This window comes from Hylobates moloch, unplaced genomic scaffold, assembly GCF_009828535.3.
Source record: "Hylobates moloch isolate HMO894 unplaced genomic scaffold, HMol_V3 SCAFFOLD_8, whole genome shotgun sequence".
In the NCBI taxonomy this organism is placed as follows: domain Eukaryota; kingdom Metazoa; phylum Chordata; class Mammalia; order Primates; family Hylobatidae; genus Hylobates; species Hylobates moloch.
The window spans coordinates 34485438-34503347 of NW_026652283.1; the positions used below are offsets into that span (position 1 = coordinate 34485438).

Below are 17910 nucleotides of genomic sequence, written 5' to 3' on the forward strand. Positions count from 1 at the left end.
AAAGATTTTTAAATACGTATTAATTCATTTAAAAATAACAATAGGCGGCCGGACGCGGTGGCTCATGCTTGTAATCCCAGCACTTTGGGAGGCTGAGGCGGGCGGATCACGAGGTCAGGAGATTGAGACCACAGTGAAACCCCGTCTCTACTAAAAATACAAAAAATTAGCTGGGTGTGGTGGTGGGCGCCTGTAGTCCCAGCTACTTGGAGAGGCTGAGGCAGGAGAATGGTGTGAACCCAGGAGGCGGAGCTTGCAGTGAGCTGAGATTGCACCACTGCACTCCAGCCTGGGCGACAGAGCAAGACTCTGTCTCAAAAAAAAAAAAAAAAAATAGGCTGCGTGCGGTGGCTCATGACTGTAATCTCAGCAGTTTGGGAGGCCAAGGTGGGTAGTTCACTTGAAATTAGGAGTTCGAGAACAGCCTGACCAACATGGTAAAACCCTGTCTCTATTAAAAATAGAAAAAATTAGCTGGGGATAGTGGCACAACCCTGTAATCCCAGCTACTTGGGAGGCTGAAGCATGAAAATCGCTTGAACCCAGGTGGCAAAGGTTGCAGTGAGTTGAGATCGCACTACTGCACTCCAGCCTGTGTGACAGCGTGAGACTCCATCTAAAAAAAAAAAATAATAAGCCGGGCGCGGTGGCTCAAGCCTGTAATCCCAGCACTTTGGGAGGCTGAGGCCGGCGGATCACAAGGTCAGGAGATCGAGACCATCCTGGCTAACACGGTGAAACCCTGTCTCTACTAAAAACACAAAAAATTAGCCAGGCGTGTTGGCAGGCGCCTGTATTCCCAGCTACTCGGGAGGCTGAGGCAGGAGAATGGCGTGAACCCAGGAGGTGGAGGTTGCGGTGAGCCGAGATCGTGCCACTGCACTCCAGCCTGGGGAACAGAGAAAGACTCCGTCTCAAAAAAAAAAAAATAATAATAATAATAATAATAATTCCATTTCATTGAACATAAATTGATTATTTTTATCTTTTTGCTTTTATTTATTTATCTTAAAGATGGAGTTTCCTGGCCAGGCACATTGGTTCATGCCTATAATCCCAATACTTTGGGAGGCTGAGGTAGGTGGATCACTTGAGGTCAGGAATTCGAGACCAGCCTGGCCAACATGGTGAAACTCCGTCTCTACTAAAAATACAAAAATTAGCCCAGTGTGGTAGCATGTGCCTGTAGTCCCACCTACTCGGGAGGCTGAGGCAGAAGAGTTGCTTGAACCTGGGAGGTAGAGGTTGCAGTGAGCCGAGATCACGGCACTGTACTCCAGCCTGGGCAACAGAGCAAGACTCCACCTCAAAAAAAAAAAAAAAAAAAGACGGAATTTCCCTATGTTGCCCAGGCTGGAGTGCAGTGGCTAGTCATAGGCATGACCATAGTACAATACATCCTAGTACTCCTGGGCTCAAGTGCTTACCACCATCCTGGCCTTCTATACTTTTATGAAAAAGTAACTATATTGTTAAAAGATTTAACTGGTCATGGTGGCTCATTCCTATAACCCCAGCAACTGAAGACGCTGAGGCAGGAGGACAGCTTGAGGTCAGGAGTTGAAGACTAGCCTGGACAACATACTGTGACTCCATCTCTTAAAAAGTTTTTTAAAAACCAGGTGTGGTAGTGCATGCCTGTAGTCCCAGCTACTCGGGAGGCTGAGATGGGGAGGACTGCCTGACTCTAGGAGCTTGGGCTGCAGTGAGCTGAGAGTGCAGTGAGCTGAGAGTGCAGTGAGCTGCACTCCAGTGTGGGCAACAGAGTAAGGCCCCATCTCTTAAAAAAAATAAGAGTTATTAATAAAAAAAAATGTAGTGAAGACTGGCACTGTTTTGCATTTTTTCAAATATTTTAAATGTCTGGCAATATATTCATTTAGTTGGAGTGCATAAATAAAATCCAACCTCACAAATATGCAGAAGGAAAATAGAGGAGCATTTTAATAGCTTTTTCAAATAATTGTGGATAGGCTGGTCCAAGTGCAGTGATGTTTACAATTAATTCATCAAAACCAGTTATAGAATTTCTTGGTTCCTTCTCCATTCCCACTGCTTTACTTAACTAGCCTCTTAAAAAAATTATGGATAGTCTTTTTTTGTTATACTAAAACTCAAAACATGGTATTTTTCTTCGAGACAGAGTTTTGCTCTGTCGCCCAGGCTGGAGTGCAGTGGCGCAATCTCGGCTCACTGCAACCTCCACCTCCCTGGTTCAAGCAATTCCCCTGCCTCAGCCTCCTTAGTAGCTGGGATTACAGGCGCACGCCACCACGCCTGGCTAATTATTTTTTTGTATTTTTAATAGAGCACGTCCGTGTGAAGAGACCACCAAACAGGCTTTGTGTGAGCAACATGGCTGTTTATTTCTCCTGGGTGCAGGCGGGCTGAGTCCGAAAAGAGAGTCAGCAAAGGGTGGTGGATTATCATTAGTTCTTATAGGTTTTGGGATAGGCGGTGGAGTCGGGAGCAATGTTTTGGGGGGCAGGGGGTGGATCTCTCAAAGTACATTCTCAAGGGTAGGGAGAATTACAAAGAACCTTCTTAAGGGTGGGGGAGATTACAAAGTACCTTCTTAAGGGTGGGGAAGATTACAAAGTACATTGATCAGTTAGGGTGGGGCAGGAACAAATCACAATGGTGGAATGTCATCAGTTAAGGCTATTTTTACTTCTTTTGTGGATCTTCAGTTACCTCAGGCCATCTGGATGTATACGTGCAAGTCACAGGGGATGCGATGGCTTGGCTTGGGCTCAGGGGCCTGACAACGGGGTTTCACCATGTTCGCCAGACTGGTCTCGAACTCCTGACCTCAGGCAATCCACCCCTCTCGGCCTCCCAAAGTGCTGAGATTACAGGCATGAGCCACTGCGCCAGCCAAAACATGGTAGTTTTTTCAACGTTAGTTGCAATGTGGATTCCGTAACCATCACAATGAACTTACCATACTGTAAATTAAAATCCATTGATCTATCATGCACTTAGAATGAATCTTTTTGTTTTCTTTTTTGAGATAGAGTCTCACTCCGTCATCCAGGCTGAAGTGCAGTGGCACAATCACAGCTCACTGCAGCCTTGACCTCCCAGGTCCAAGTGATACTTCCACCTCAAGTCTCCCAAGTAGTAAGGACTACAGATAGGCACCACCACACCTGGTTAATGTTTTGTAAGAGACAAGGTTTTGCCACGTTGCCCAGGCTGGTCTTGAACTTATGGGCTCAAGCCATCTGTCCCCCTTGGCCTCCCAAAGTGCTGGGATTAAGCTCATCAGGCCTGAAAATTCTAACTGGACTTAAATTTTATCATTACCAACAAATATTGTCAGCTATTTTCCTTGATGTTGAGAGGTGACAGCGTGCTGGCAGTCCTCACAGCCCTCGCTTGCTCTTGGTGCCTCCTCTGCCTGGGCTCCCACTTTGGCGGCACTTGAGGAGCCCTTCAGCTCACCACTGCACTGTGGGAGCCCCTTTCTGGGCTGGCCAAGGTGGGAGCCGGCTCCCTCAGCTTGCAGGGAGGTGTGGAGGGAGAGGCGCGAACAGGAACCGGGGCTGCACGCGGCACTTGCGGGCCAGCTGGAGCTCCGGGTGGGCGTGGGCTTGGCGGGTCCTCCCACTCAGCATGAGCCACCGCACCCGGCTAATTTTGTTTTGCATTTTTAGCAGAGACGGGGTTTCACCATGTTAGCCAGGATGGTCTCGATCTCCTGACCTCGTGATCCGCCCACCTCGGCCTCCCAAAGTGCTGGGATTACAGGCATGAGCCACTGTGCCCAACTAAAGTTTTTTAGATTTTATTTTATTTTTTGAGACAGAGTCTCACTCTGTTGCCCAGGCTGGAGTGCAATGGTGCCATCTCGGCTCACGGCAAACTCCAATTCCTGGGTTAAAGCAATTCTCTTGCCTCAGTCTCCCTAGTAGCTGGGATTACAGGCATGCACCACCACACCCATCTAATTTTTATTTTATTTATTTATTTATGTATCTATTTATTTATTTACTGAGACAGAGTCTCAGTCTGTCACCAGGCTGCAGTGCAATGGCGCAATCTTGGCTCACTGCAACCTCCGACTCCCTGATTCAAGCTGGGATTACAGGTACATGCCACCACACCCAGTTAATTTTTTTTATTTTTTATTTTTAGTAGAGACGGGGTTTCACCGTTTTGGCCAAGATGGTCTTGATCTCCTGACCTCCCAAAGTGCTGGGATTACAGGCGTGAGCCACGGTGCCCGGCCTAACTTTTATATTGTTAGTAGAGATGGCATTTCGCCATGTGGGCCAGGCTGGTCTCCAACTCTTGGCCTCAAGAGATCCGCCCACCTCGGCCTCCCAAAGTGCTAGGATTACAGGTGTGAGCCACCAGGTCTGGCCGCAGGTTATTCAATAAAAGTTCTATTTTATTTATTTATTTATTTTTTTTTTAGACGGAGTCTTGCTCTGTCACCCAGGCTGGAGTGCAGTGGTGCCATCTCGGCTCACTGCAAGCTCCGCCTCCCGGGTTCACGCCATTCTCCTGCCTCAGCCTCCCCAGCAGCTGGGACTACAGGTGCCCGCCACCATACCCGGCTAATTTTTTTGTATTTTTAGTAGAGACGGGGTTTCACCATGTTAGCCAGGATGGCCTCGATCTCCTGACCTCGTGATCCGCCCACCTTGGCCTCCCAAAGTGCTGGGATTACAGGCGTGAGCCACCACGCCCGGCCAAAAGTTCTATTTTCAAATGTATAGAAAAAAATAAGAAAATTATTTTAAAATCCCAGTGGACAAGGCCTTCCCTGAGTATGACTTCTTATCTTAGAAGCCATAAAAGAAAGGGTTGGCTGGGCGTGGTGGCTCATGCCTGTAACCCCAGCACTTTGTGAGGCTCAGGTGGGCGGATCACTTGAGGTCAGGCATTCAAGACCATCCTGGCCAGCATGGTGAAACCCTGTCTCTACTAAAAAAAACACAAAAATTAGCCGGGCGTGGTGGTGGGCGCCTGTAATCCCAGCCATACGGAAGGTTGAGGCAAGAGAGTCACTTGAACCCAGGAGGCAGAGGTTGCTGTGAGCTGAGATGGTGCCACTGCACTCCAGCCTGGGAGACAGAGCAAGACACTGTCTCCAAAAAAAAAAAAAAAAAGAGGCCGGGCGTGGTGGCTCATGCCTGTAATCCCAGCACTTTGAGAGGCCGAAGCGAGCAGATCACCTGAGATCGGAAGTTCGAGACCACCCTGACCAATAGGGAGAAACCCTGTCTCTACTAAAAATACAAAATTAGCCGGGCATGGTGGTGCATGCCTGTAATCCCACCTACTCTGTCTCAAAAAAAAAAAAAAATTAGCCAGGTGTGGTGGTGGTGCATGTCTGTAGTCCCAGCTACTCAGGAGGCTGAGGCAGGAGAATTACTTGAACCTGGGAGGCAGAGGTTGCAGTGACTGGAGATCATGCCACTGCACTCCAACCTGGATGACAAAGCAAGACTCCGTCTCAAAGAAAGAAAGAAAGGGTTAATGCAGGGGGTCCCCAACCCCCTGGCCGGTACCAGTTGGTGGCCTGTTAGGAACCAGGCAGCACAGCAGGACATGAGCTCACAAAACTTCTTCTGTATTTACAACAGCTCCCCATTGCTAACATTACTGCCTGAGCTCCACCTCCTTTCAGATCAGGCACAGCATTAGATTCTCATAGGAGCTTGAACACTATTGTGAACTGCACATTGGAGGGATCTAGGTTGTGTGCTCCTTATGAGAATCTAAAGCCTGATGATCTGTCATCCCCAGATGGGACCATCTAGTTACAAGAAAACAAGCTCAGGGCTCCCATTGATTCTATATTACAGTGAGTTGTATAATTATTTCATTATATATTACAACGTAATAATAATAGAAATAAAATGCACAATAAATGTAATGTGCTTGAATCATCCTGAAACCATCCTCCCCTACAACCCCTGTTGGTGGAAAAACTGACTTCCGTGAAACTAGTCCCTGGTGCCAAAAAGGTTGGGGACCGCTGGTTAATGAACTGCACTGCATAAACATACTTTCTGCCTAGTAAGAAAAACCAACAACCCAAGAGGAAAAAAAAAATAACCCAAGAGAAAAAAGCGCGAAGAATATTAACATACACACCCCAGAATGGGAAATACAAATAGTTCCAAAACACTGTAATATGTTCAACTTCACTTACAGTAAGAAAAATACAGTAAGTATACTTTACAAATTGGAAAAGATCAAAAAGTATGGTAACAATTAGTAGAAGTGGGAGGAAAGAGGCACATTCACACAATACTAGTGAAAGTATAAATTGGTACAACTCCTATAGACAGCAATTTGGCAATAACAGTCCAAGTTAAAATATCCTTTTAAGGCCGGGCGCGGTGGCTCACGCTTGTAATCCCAGCACTTTGGGAGGCCGAGGCGGGCGGATCACAAGGTTAGGAGATCGAGACCACGGTGAAACCCCGTCTCTACTAAAAATACAAAAAAATTAGCCGGGTGTGGTGGCGGGCGCCTGTAGTCCCAGCTACTCAGAGAGGCTGAGGCAGGAGAATGGCGTGATCCCGGGAGGCGGAGCTTGTAGTGAGCCGAGATCGCGCCACTGCACTCCAGCCTGGGTGACAGAGCGAGACTCCGTCTCAAAAAAAAAAAAAAAAAAAAAAATCCTTTTAAAAAATGTAGGAGTCGGCCGGGCGCGGTGGCTCACGCCTGTAATCCCAGCACTTTGGGAGGCCGAGGCGGGCGGATCACGAGGTCAGGAGATCGAGACCATCCTGGCTAACACAGTGAAACCCCGTCTCTACTAAAAATACAAAAAATTAGTCAGGCGAGATGGCGGGCGCCTGTAGTCCCAGCTACTCGGGAGGCTGAGGCAGGAGAATGGCGTGAACCCCGGGGGGGCGGAGCCTGCAGTGAGCCGAGATCGTGCCACTGCACTCCAGCCTGGGCGACAGCAAGACTCTGTCTCAAAAAAAAAAAAAAAAAAAGTAGGAGTCTTAGCAATGGAAACAAAAAAAACTTGGAGAACTTGATTCTACAGATCCACATGCACATGTACAAAACAATGGATGTACAAGTGTATTCACTGCTGCACTGTTTCTAATACCACGAGAGTAGAAACAGCCTAAACGTCCATCAACTGAAAATTGGTTAAAGCAAATGCTAGAACATCTAGGTATGTACATGTAAGAAAAAGGTAACGATGACTGCTCTACAGAGGGGGACTAGGTGGTTGCGGATGGGGGCTGCCAGAGTTACTTTTCACTGCCTGTGTTACACTTTCTGAATTTCGAATCAATATATATGACCTATTAAAAGTAATTTTCTTTTTTGAGATGGAGTCTGGCTCTGTCGCCCAGGCTGGAGTGCAGTGGTGAGATCTCGGCTCACTGCAACCTCCGCCTCCCAGGTCCAAGCGATTCTCCTGCCTTAGCCTCCCAAGTAGCTGGGATTACAGGCACCCACCACCATGCCCAGCTAATTTTTGTATTTTTAGTACAGACGGGGTTTCACCATGTTGGCCAGGCCAGGCTGGTCTCAAACTCCTGACCTCCGGTGATCCACCCTCCTCAACCCTCAAAGTGCTGGGATTACAGGCATGAGCCACAGTACCAGGCATTTTTTTTTTTTTTTTGAGACAGTCTCGCTCTGTTGCCCAGGCTGGAGTGCAGTGGTGTGATCTCGGCTCACTGCAGCCTCCACCTTCTGGGTTCAAGCAATTCTCCTGCCTCAGCCTCCCGAGTAGCTGGGATTACAGGCGCCCACAATCATACACAGCTAATTTTTGTATTTTTAGTAGAGACAGGATTTCACCATAATGGCCAGGCTGCTCTGGAACTCCTGACCTCAGGTGATCCACCCACGTCGGTCTCCCAAAGTGCTGGGATTATAAGTGTGAGCCACCACGAATGGCCTATAATATTTTAAAATTGTTTTTAAGTGAGAGAAGGGGATATGCTAGGAGGTATGCCAGCTCCAGAAAGCACAGACCCTAGAATACTATGGTAAATACGTAGATTTTACAGAGAGGACAATGAGAAATTAATGAAAGATTTTAAGCAGACAAATAAAAGTCAGATTTGTGCTCCCCAAACCACAGCTACCTTTAGGGATGACAGCTTAACGTTTAATATAGAATTTAAGAGACAAAGATAGGTTATGTGATTTGCCTAAAGTAACTAAGCGAATAAATGGCAAAACCAGCTGGGCGCTGCAGCGCGGGCTATGATTGCTCCATTGCACCCCAGCCTGGACGACAGAGTGAGACTCCATCTCTAAAAACATATATATATTTTATATACATATATATGTAATATATATGTTATATATACACATATATGTACATATAGTTATATATTACATATATATGTTATATATGTAATATATGTATGTTATATATACCATATATATGTATATATATATATATTTTTTTTCTTTGAGACAGTTTCGCTCGTTGCCCAGACTGGAGTGCAATGGGGCGCTCTCGGCTCACCGCAACCTCCGCCTCCCGGGTTCAAGCGATCCTCCTGCCTCAGTCTCCCGAGTAGCTGGGATTACAGGCATGCGCCACCACGCCCGGCTAATTTTGTATTTTTAGTAGAGACAGGGTTTTTCCATGTTGGTCAGGCTGATCTCGAACTTCCGACCTCAGGTGATCCGCTCGCCTCGGCCTCCCAAAATGCTGGGATTACAGGCGTCAGCCACCGCGCCCGACCTAAGATAATCATTTTTTAAAATCACAATCATAAATGGCAAAACCAGGTCTTTTTGCTAATATGATCGAGGTGAAACATCAAGTTAGAAATCCCCTAATTAGCTTTCCGAGTCCTCTAACCTCGCACACTCTAATCTCACCGTTGGGAAATATATGGGGGTAACAATCCTGCAAACGCCTGAAAATATGGTTATCTTTAGAATTTACGAAGATAAATGTGATTAGGCACATGTGGAAGAAGTCCAAGAGACTGTCAATGAGGGAGGCCAGGTTTCGCAACTATTAAACCAGGTAGCTTTTTCCTTCAGTATCCCCAGAAGTACGAACGAGACTACAACAGCCGGCACAAATGGGATCATGCTGTAAGTACCTATGGGGCAAAGTAGAAAGAGCAGCAGGAAGCCGCGGGTAAGGAGACGGGATGCCTGTGTGCTTACATCTAAAGAGAGAAGTAAACCACCTACTCACACTCGTACTTCCTATTAACTGGCGGATACTTGGCCTTGATCGCCTTCTGTTCTTCAGTCAAATTGTAATCTCTAACATCCTCTTCCTGCGCCATGACTGCAGGATTAGACACTCTACTTCCGCCCTTCATCCACCGGACTTCGGCCCGGAGTTACTACTTCCGCTCTAGACTCCGCCCCTTGGCACACACCCTTAAGGACCACACTCCTTTCTCGGAGTTGGCTGTTGACCTACTTTAGTCCCTACCCTGCCGCTTGGATCACGTGTTTAAAAGGCCAAAACCCCATCTTCTGCGCTTCCTTCGTTACTAGTTCCTTCTAAAGACTAACGAAAAACGTTGAAGGGCACCTTGAATGAAACCCGTCTGGGTCTGAGTGGTGAGGTTCTTTGCCCCGCTTCACCCCCAAAATTGATAATTAGACCCGAAGGCATTCTAGATTTTTCATCTCAGTACTCTGAAAGCGTCTTAAGCTTAATAGCCTTCAAGAAAATGGCTGCCCTCTTGCCGCGGGAGTGTGCGGACTAAACCTCTCTCACGTGACCCTGACCGGGCGCAGTCCCGTCAACGCCGGCGCGCGCAATCGCTGGAAGTCGGCTCGGGGAGGCGTGGGGGGAGGGGCGGAGCGCGCGCCTCGGTCCCCGTGGAAAGCTACTCCGCGCGTCTGGATAGGTCGCGAACGCGGCTTCCCCGCCCATCCCGCCATTAGGAGCGCTCCGATTGGCTGATGTTGGCGCGAAGGTGCGCGAGTCAGCCCTCGCGCTGGGGGCGCAGGAAACAATAGAGGCCGCGCGCACAGAGCGAGCTCTTGCAGCCTCCCCGCCCCTCCCGCAACGCTCGACCCCAGGATTCCCCCGGCTCGCCTGCCCGCCATGGCCGACAAGGAAGGTGAGGGTGCCGGGGCCGCCCCAGGAGGGCAGCGGGTGCCGGGGCTGAGCCGCGGCCTCGACACGGCCTAACAGTGAGGGCAGGCCCGAGTTTGCCGAGTGCAGTCCCCAGTAATGAAGGCGTGAAGAGGGAACTCCCCGCGGGGCGGGCTAACGGCTCGCCAGTTCCCTGGGACCGACTTCGGTCGCAGCTGGAGAAGCCAGCGGTGGGGCCCCTGGCGAGTGTTTGTTCCTCTTCCCGCCCCCGGTATCGCTCTCTCGGCCTCTGTCCCGAGCCTCGGGACGCCGCTTCCTACCCACAAGGCTCGGAGCTCGGGCCTCCTCGTCGGGCTTGTTTCTTCGCGCGCGAGCGTGCTCCGAAGGCCTGGCTGGCCCCGTGGCCTGGAAAGGATAACGGAGTGTTTGGCGGGGCTGGCCCGAGGAGTTCCGGCGCCGCGAAAGTGGAGAGTGTGGGTGCCTCTGCCGTGGGGATTTAGACAGATCACCTCCATTTCATAGTCAGGATGTAGGAGTCATGCCGGTAGCTTTGCAGAGGATTACCCGGTTTCCGTTGGTTTGCTAACTTAAATTTGTTTTAAAAAATTTTAGCAGCCTTCGACGATGCAGTGGAAGAACGAGTGATCAACGAGGAATACAAAATATGGAAAAAGAACACTCCTTTTCTTTATGATTTGGTGATGACCCATGCTCTGGAGTGGCCCAGCCTAACTGCCCAGTGGCTTCCAGATGTAACCAGGTGACATGACTCTCCTGAACGTTATTTTGATGTGTCTTCAGTGTAGATTTCTCATATTGATTTCGTGTTTTCCGCTCTTCAGTCACCCGGAGAAGGCATGTGATCAAAACCTCTTGGTGACATTTTTTCTAGGCCACAAAGTAAGGCAAAATAACAAAATGATTTTGTAATTTACCTGACGAGAGAAAACATTTTGGCGTTTTCTTTCTCTGATACTGAATTAAATAGCTGTAGCTGATGATAATACTTGTAATAATAATAGCTGTACCAAATAATAGTACAAAACTTGTCAACTTTCAAAAAGTATTATGGCCAGGAGCAGTGGCTCACACTTGCAATCCGAGCACTTTGGGAGGCCCAGGCAGGAGGCTTACTTGAGGCCAGGAGTTGGAGACCAGCCCTGGGAAGACCCCCCCGGCTCTACCGCCCCCCACACAAAAAAAGATAAAAAGTATTACCATGAGTCCAGTCCTTACAACAAAACTTTTTTTTTTTCTTTTTGAAACAGAGTTTCACTCTGTTGTCCAGGCTGGAGTGCAGTGGCACGAGCTCGGCTCACTGCAACCTTTGCCTCCCAGATTCGAGCGATTCTCCTGCCTAAGCCCTCCCAAGTAGCTGGGATTACAGGCACCTGCCACCACGCCTGGCTAAATTTTTTTGTATTTTTAGTAGAGACGAGGTTTCACCGTGTTGGACAGGCTGGTCTCCAACCCCCTGACCTCTGGTGATCCGCCCACCTCTGCCTCCCAAAGTGCCGGGATTACAGGCTTGAGCCACTGCACCTGACCTCAACAAAACTTAATTTGAATTCTCGTAGTATGTCATGGTACCTGCTTTCAAGGAGCACATTGTCTAGTTGAAGTGGCAGATATAAACTAATAATTATAGTTATATATGATGACAGCAGTTGTAGAGAGATAATTAGGGTACCTAGAAAACACCTGCAGGTGGAATGGTTTTCTTATAAGGGGTTTGGGCATAGTGAGGGCTATAAAGATTAATCCCATGTTTCTTACATGTAGGTAGCTTATCTCTAACAGGGGATAAAATATTTAGTTTGCATTTATTGGGGCTGTATTTGGTGCCACATCACGGGATCCAAATTAGTTATAATTAGCATAAAAGTGGTACAGATAAAATTGTCAGAGGAAGGAAAATTTGCCTCATTTCTTAAGAAGAAATGACAATGCAAAAAACAAAGGAAGGTAAATTTAGATGATATTAATATAGTTTTAACAAGACCATTGTGCCATTTGGGATAATGGATTTTCTGTTACAAAACTACCTAAGTTTTCTGAATAACATTCAGAAGCGATTGTGTGCTAAGTAAATTCCTTCAAAACTTGGATCTTGAAAAGTTAAGGTAATTGCAAAATGTTATTAGACTATGATGTAGCTCAACAAATGATAGAAATTGGGCAGAAATTATACTAGTAACTTAGGAATGAGGCTGCTACCTTTACAGTGGCATAAGGAAAAATAGGGAAATGTGTCCTGGGGAAGTTACACAAAACCATAGTAAAAACCTAGAAATTGGAGTTAGAAGCTGCTTTTTTCTTTTCTTTTTTTCTTTTTTCTTTTTTTTTTTTTTTTTTTTTTGAGACGGAGTCTCGCTCTGTTGCCCAGGCTGGAGTGCAGTCACGTGATCTCCGCTCACTGCAAGCTCCGCCTCCCGGGTTGACGCCATTCTCCTGCCTCAGCCTCCCAAGTAGCTGGGACTACGGGCACCCGCCACTACGCCTGGCTAATTTTTTGTATTTTTAGTAGAGCCGGGGTTTCACCGTGTTAGCCAGGATGGTCTCAATCTCCTGACGTCATGATCCACCCGCCTCGGCCTTCCAAAGTGCTGGGATTACAGGCGTGAGCCACCGCGCCCGGCCTAGAAGCTTCTTTATTGTGACCAGGAGTTCCCACATTCAGTTGATCATCAGAATTGCTTGGGGAATTCAGGATAATTGGAATCATTTCTGTCAAGAGTTTTCAGTGGTAATTCAAACCATTTAAGAACTTGTGGGCTGGGCATGGTGGTTCACACGTGTAATCCCAGCACTTTGGGAGGCTGAGGCAGGCAGATTGCTTGAGGCCAGGAGTTCAAGACCAGCCTGGGCAACATGGTGAAAACCCTGTCTCTACTAAAATTACAAATATTATCCGGGCATGGTGGTGTGTGCCTGTAGTCCCAGCTCCTCGGCGGGGGCTGAGGCAGGAGGATCACCTGAGCCTTGGGAGGCCAAGGCTGCATTGAGCTGTGATCCTGCTACTGCACTCCAGCCTGAGGTATGGAGTGCCACCCTGTCTCAAAGAAAAAGAACTTGTGGCAGAGTACTTAATGAGAAGTGTACTGGAATGGTGATTCCACATTTACTATAGTCATATGCTAAATTGTGCTTATTGGACTAGTGGATCACAGATATTGGCCGCTCCATACCTACCAGACATTCTAGAACCCCTACTTTTCAGAAATTTCCCAAGTAATATACTAGAATGGCTAGCTAGGTTTCGAAAGCAAGAATTAAAGACTTAATTCCCCAAGGCTGAAATCTGTACTGTCATCTTAGTAGTTTTCTGCATTAGCAAATCTAGATAAATAATGTGAGAATTGTTTTGTTTTTTGTTGTTTTGAGACGGAGGACGGAGTTTCACTCTTGTTACCCATACTGGAGTGCAGTGGCATGATCTCAGCTCACTGCAACCTCCGCCTCCCGGGTTCAAGCGCTTCCTCTGCCCCAGCCTCCCAAGTAGCTGGGATTACAGGCACCCACCACCACGCCCAGCTAATTTTTTGTATTTTCAGTAGAGATGGGGTTTCACCATGTCCAGGCTGGTCTCGAGCTCCTGACCTCGGGTAATCCACCCACTTCGGCCTACCAAAGTGCTGGGATTACAGGCATGAGCCAATGCGCCTGGCTGAAAATTGTTTTTGAGACAGGATCTTGCTCTGTTGCCCAGACTGGGTTGCAGTGGCACAATCAGAGTTCCCTGCAGCCTTGACCTCCTGGGCCAAGGGATCCTCCTGCCTCAGCTTCTGGAATAGTTGGGACTACAGGCATACGCTACCACGCCTGGCTAATTTTTGAAAAATTTTTTTGCTATGTTGTCCAGACTGTTCTTTAACTTCTGGGCTCCAGTGATCCTCTCACTTTGGCCTCTCAAAGTGCTGGGATTACAGACATGAGCCACCATGCCTGGCCCTGTTTTTGTTTTTTAAGATGAGGATTACTTACAAGCAAGCCGCCCTGATGCAGTGTTTACTTTTTGTGTGTTCTTTTTCTGGTGTTTACTCAGATCCGTTTCCCCCCTTTAAAGAGAAAGAAAAACCACAATTGTAGTTCTGTAACACTGTCCTCTCCTTCATTCTTTTTCTGGTTCTTGTCTAACCTTCTACATACAGGTAATTCCAATTTTCTGTTCATATCCCTCTTCATTTCTCTTCAGTGTAAGTAAGGTAGATGCTCTCAAAGCTTTGCCTGTGACATCTGTGCAGAAGAATTCCTATTGATATCTTTAGACGTAACTTCTCCAGAGCTTTTCCTGATTTTTCTTCTGCCTGCCGCTGTCTTCCCTGGTATATCTTACTGGCTTCCCCATTTTGACATGTTGTGAATGGAATGATTCCTTACGTGAAGGCCTTACCCCAACTTTCTCTCCTGTTGTTCCTATTTCTTTTCATCATAATTGGCTTTGGTTTGACATTTTCTCTTTCTCCATTTTATAGGCAGTCAATTTATAAACCCCAATGAATTCTGGTTGTGTAGCATCTTTCCCATCTAGACCAGGGGTTCTCAAAATTTTATATGCATCATAATCAGCTGGAGGTATTGTGAAACAGATAGTTGTGCCCCACCTTCTAGAGTTTCTGATTCAATGGGTCTGGAGTAGATGTGGGAATTTGCGTTTCTAACAAGTTCCCAGATGATGTGGATGCCCTTGACCCAGTATGGAGTACAGAATGCCTTAAGACGGCATTCAGGACACTAAATAAAGTCAGTTTTAATCGACCTTCTCTCCCACTGTGCTTTCCCATATCAGAAGTCAGATTTGGACTTCAGCATACTTCTGTTACTTAGTAGCTGTGTGATCTTAGGCAAATTGTTTAATTTTCTTTTTTTTTTTTTTTTTTTTTTTTTTTCTTTTTTGAGACAGGAAGTAGTCTTTGTCACCCAGGCTGGAGTGCAGTGGCAGATCTCTGTTCACTGCAGCCTCCGCCTTTCGGGTTCAAGAGATTCTTGTGCCTCAGCCTCCCAAATAGCTGGGATTAGCCAGCCGCCAGTTTTTTTTGTTTGTTTTGTTTGTTTGTTTTTTGAGACAGAGTCTTGCTCTTTTGCCCAGGCTGGAGTGCAGTGGCGCCATCTTGGCTCACTGCAGCCTCTGCCTCCTGGGTTCAAGCAGTTCTCCTCTCGCAGCCTCCTGAGTAGCTGGGACTACAGGCACCGCCACCACACCCGGCTAATTTTTGTATTTTTAGTAGAGACAGGGTTTCACCATGTTGGTCAGGCTGGTCTCGAATTCCTGGCCTCAGGTGATCCACCCTCTTCAGCCTCCCAAAGTGCTGGGATTACAGGCGTGAGCCACCATGCCTGGCCCAGCTGCAGGTTTTTTGAGGTCAGGAATCATGTCTTAATCATCTTTGTACTTCCATCATGTTTGGAGTAATGTGTCCATTGATTAGGCAGTTAGTGAGTATTTGAAAAATTGGTTTATTTTATGTTATTTCCTCTTCTTTCTCTTTTTTCATTCTTTTCCTTTCAATTTCTTTGCACCTTTTCCCCTTCTTTCCTTTTTAATGAAAGTTTTAGTAAACAAAATTATTAGCATACCCAACAATGGTTTGCTTTCCCTCCAACCTGTTGGTAATGAGTGAGTAGTTAATTCACATTTTATTCCATTAAATGTTTTACTTTTTCTCCAGAGTAATTAAGTAGAAAATATGGCTCTTGGCCAGGCACGATGGCTCTTGCCTGTAATCTCTGCATGTTGGGAGGCTGAGGTGGGTGGATAATTTGAGGCCAGGGGTTCCAGACCAGCATGGCCAACATGGTGAAATCCTGTGTCTACTAAAAATACAAAAATTAGCCGGGCATGGTGGCAGGTTCCTGTAGTCCCAGCTACTCGGGAGGCTGAGGCATGAGAATTGCTTGAATCCAAGAGCCAGAGGTTGCAGTGAGCCAAGATCACACCACTCCATTCTAGCCTGGGCGAAAGAGTGAGACTGTATTTATAAAAAAGAAAGAAAGAAAAGACCCTTAATGACTTTTTCCCCTCTCTTAAAACCTGGTTATAATAGTGACTTTTACATACATGTATATTGTCGACTTCGCCATCTCCTGATGTTACTAATTTGAATAGTGACTATATATTGCCGTTACAGACCAGAAGGGAAAGATTTCAGCATTCATCGACTTGTCCTGGGGACACACACGTCGGATGAACAAAACCATCTTGTTATAGCCAGTGTGCAACTCCCTAATGATGATGCTCAGTTTGATGCGTCACACTACGACAGTGAGAAAGGAGGTAGGAATCTTAAAGGTGAAAGAAGTAAAGATGTATGGGTCATATCTTTTATGTCTTTGAATTATAAAAGTTATGTGCACTTTGATAAAGTAAACTCTGACTTTAGAAACAATATGTAAGCTTGAGGGAAAGCCTGAGTTTGCAGTGGTAGGTATTTATATTAGAGTTGTACCTATCAGAAGAAATACTTAACACATCCTTGGTTCTGTACCTTCACAGTAAACTTTTCTCAGCTGGTGCTGGGGGGGAGGATTTCTGCAATTGAAAGAAGCAAAAATATACCATATATTATTGCTGTACATTTTTGATTTTTAATTTTTTTACTCAGAGTCTCGCTCTATTGCCTAGGTTGGAGCGCAGTGGCGTGATCTTCTCTCACTGCAACCTCCGCCTCCCGGGTTCAAGCGATTCTCCTGCCTCATCCTCCTGAGTAGCTGGGATTACAGGCGCCCGCCACCACGCCTAGTTAATTTTTGTATTTTTAGTGGAGACAGGGTTTCACCAAGTTGGCCAGGCTGGTCTTGAACTCCTGACCTCAGGTGATCCACCCACCTCAGCCTCCCAAAGTGCTGGAATTACAGGCATGAGCCACCGCGCCCATCCATATTGCTGTACATTCTTAACATGGGAGATAACTACCCCAAGGAGGTGAAAAATTGGTTTGTGTATGTGAGTAGGTGTAAATAATCTTACTGGTTGATTGTTTAAAGCACAGATATGCACAGAGTACATAGGATATCTATGGTATTAAAATTTCATGGGACTGGTGGGGAGGGGATAGTTCTTAAAAGAGTTCTTAGAGGAGCAATAGTTAAAAAAAATAAAAAAAAAGGTTGAGAAACACTAACTTAAATTACCCTTTCTAGGTTTAAAGTGGTAGAAATGACTTAACCATGGCAGTCTCTATAGAAACTAAGTTCCAGTGAGTTGTTTAGTTATATCCTGTTTTTAGGCCATAACCTAAGAGTTTAACTGCTCATGAAATGCTTACGCTTTCCTTTTTTTTTTTTTTTTTTTGGGAGATGGAGTCTCGCTCTGCTGCCCAGGCTGGAGTGCAGTGTCACGATCTTGGCTCACTGTAACCTCCACCTCCCAGGTTCAAGCGATTCTCCTGCCTCAGCCTCCCAAGTAGCTGGGACTACAGGCATGCGCCACCATGCCCGGCTAATTTTTTGTATTTTTAGTAGAGACAGGGTTTCATCATGTTGGTCAGGCTGGTCTCGAACTCCTGACCTCAGATGATCCTCCTGCCTTTTGTTCTTGTTGTTACTGAGGCACACATACTCTGACTGGTAGTGTGATAAATTGTAAAACTACATATATGTGTGTGTATATATTTATATCGTGTGTATATATTATATGTATAATTTTACACAATATAAATGGGTTATATTTATATATAAACAAATTACGTATATATGTATGTATATATAAAACTACATATGTGTGTATTTATATTGTGTTAAAATTATATATAATATATCTAATTATATAAAATAAAATTATATAATATATAATTATATATTTTGCATAATATAAATGTATTTATATATAAGTACATATAAATTACATATGTAAAACTACGTGTGTGTATATATTTATATTGTGTGTGTAA

At 46.1% G+C, this 17910-nt stretch overlaps 2 protein-coding genes across 11 annotated transcripts in view; one reads left to right on the forward strand and one right to left on the reverse strand.

Annotated features, from left to right (window-relative positions):
* Positions 1 to 9669, reverse strand: part of ZBTB8OS (zinc finger and BTB domain containing 8 opposite strand) — a 28032-nt gene extending 18363 nt beyond the window's left edge. For 7 of the 8 annotated variants that reach the window (XM_058443284.1, XM_058443285.1, XM_032160098.3 and 4 more), the window contains exon 1: positions 9161 to 9669. In XM_058443284.1, coding sequence (XP_058299267.1) covers positions 9161 to 9290 — 130 coding nt within the window. In that variant the 5' untranslated portion in view covers positions 9291 to 9669. Of the gene's footprint in view, positions 1 to 9156 lie in introns of all 8 variants that reach the window. The other variant, XM_058443286.1, reaches the window with a different exon arrangement.
* Positions 9670 to 9896: 227 nt separating this feature from the next.
* The window catches only part of RBBP4 (RB binding protein 4, chromatin remodeling factor), a 28268-nt gene continuing 20254 nt past the window's right edge, over positions 9897 to 17910 (forward strand). The window contains exons 1-3 of one of the 3 annotated variants that reach the window (XM_032160103.2): positions 9897 to 10046; positions 10634 to 10781; positions 16150 to 16295. In XM_032160103.2, coding sequence (XP_032015994.1) covers positions 10031 to 10046; positions 10634 to 10781; positions 16150 to 16295 — 310 coding nt within the window. In that variant the 5' untranslated portion in view covers positions 9897 to 10030. Of the gene's footprint in view, positions 10047 to 10473; positions 10495 to 10633; positions 10782 to 16149; positions 16296 to 17910 lie in introns of those variants that run through there. The other 2 variants (XM_058442298.1, XM_058442299.1) reach the window with 2 other exon arrangements.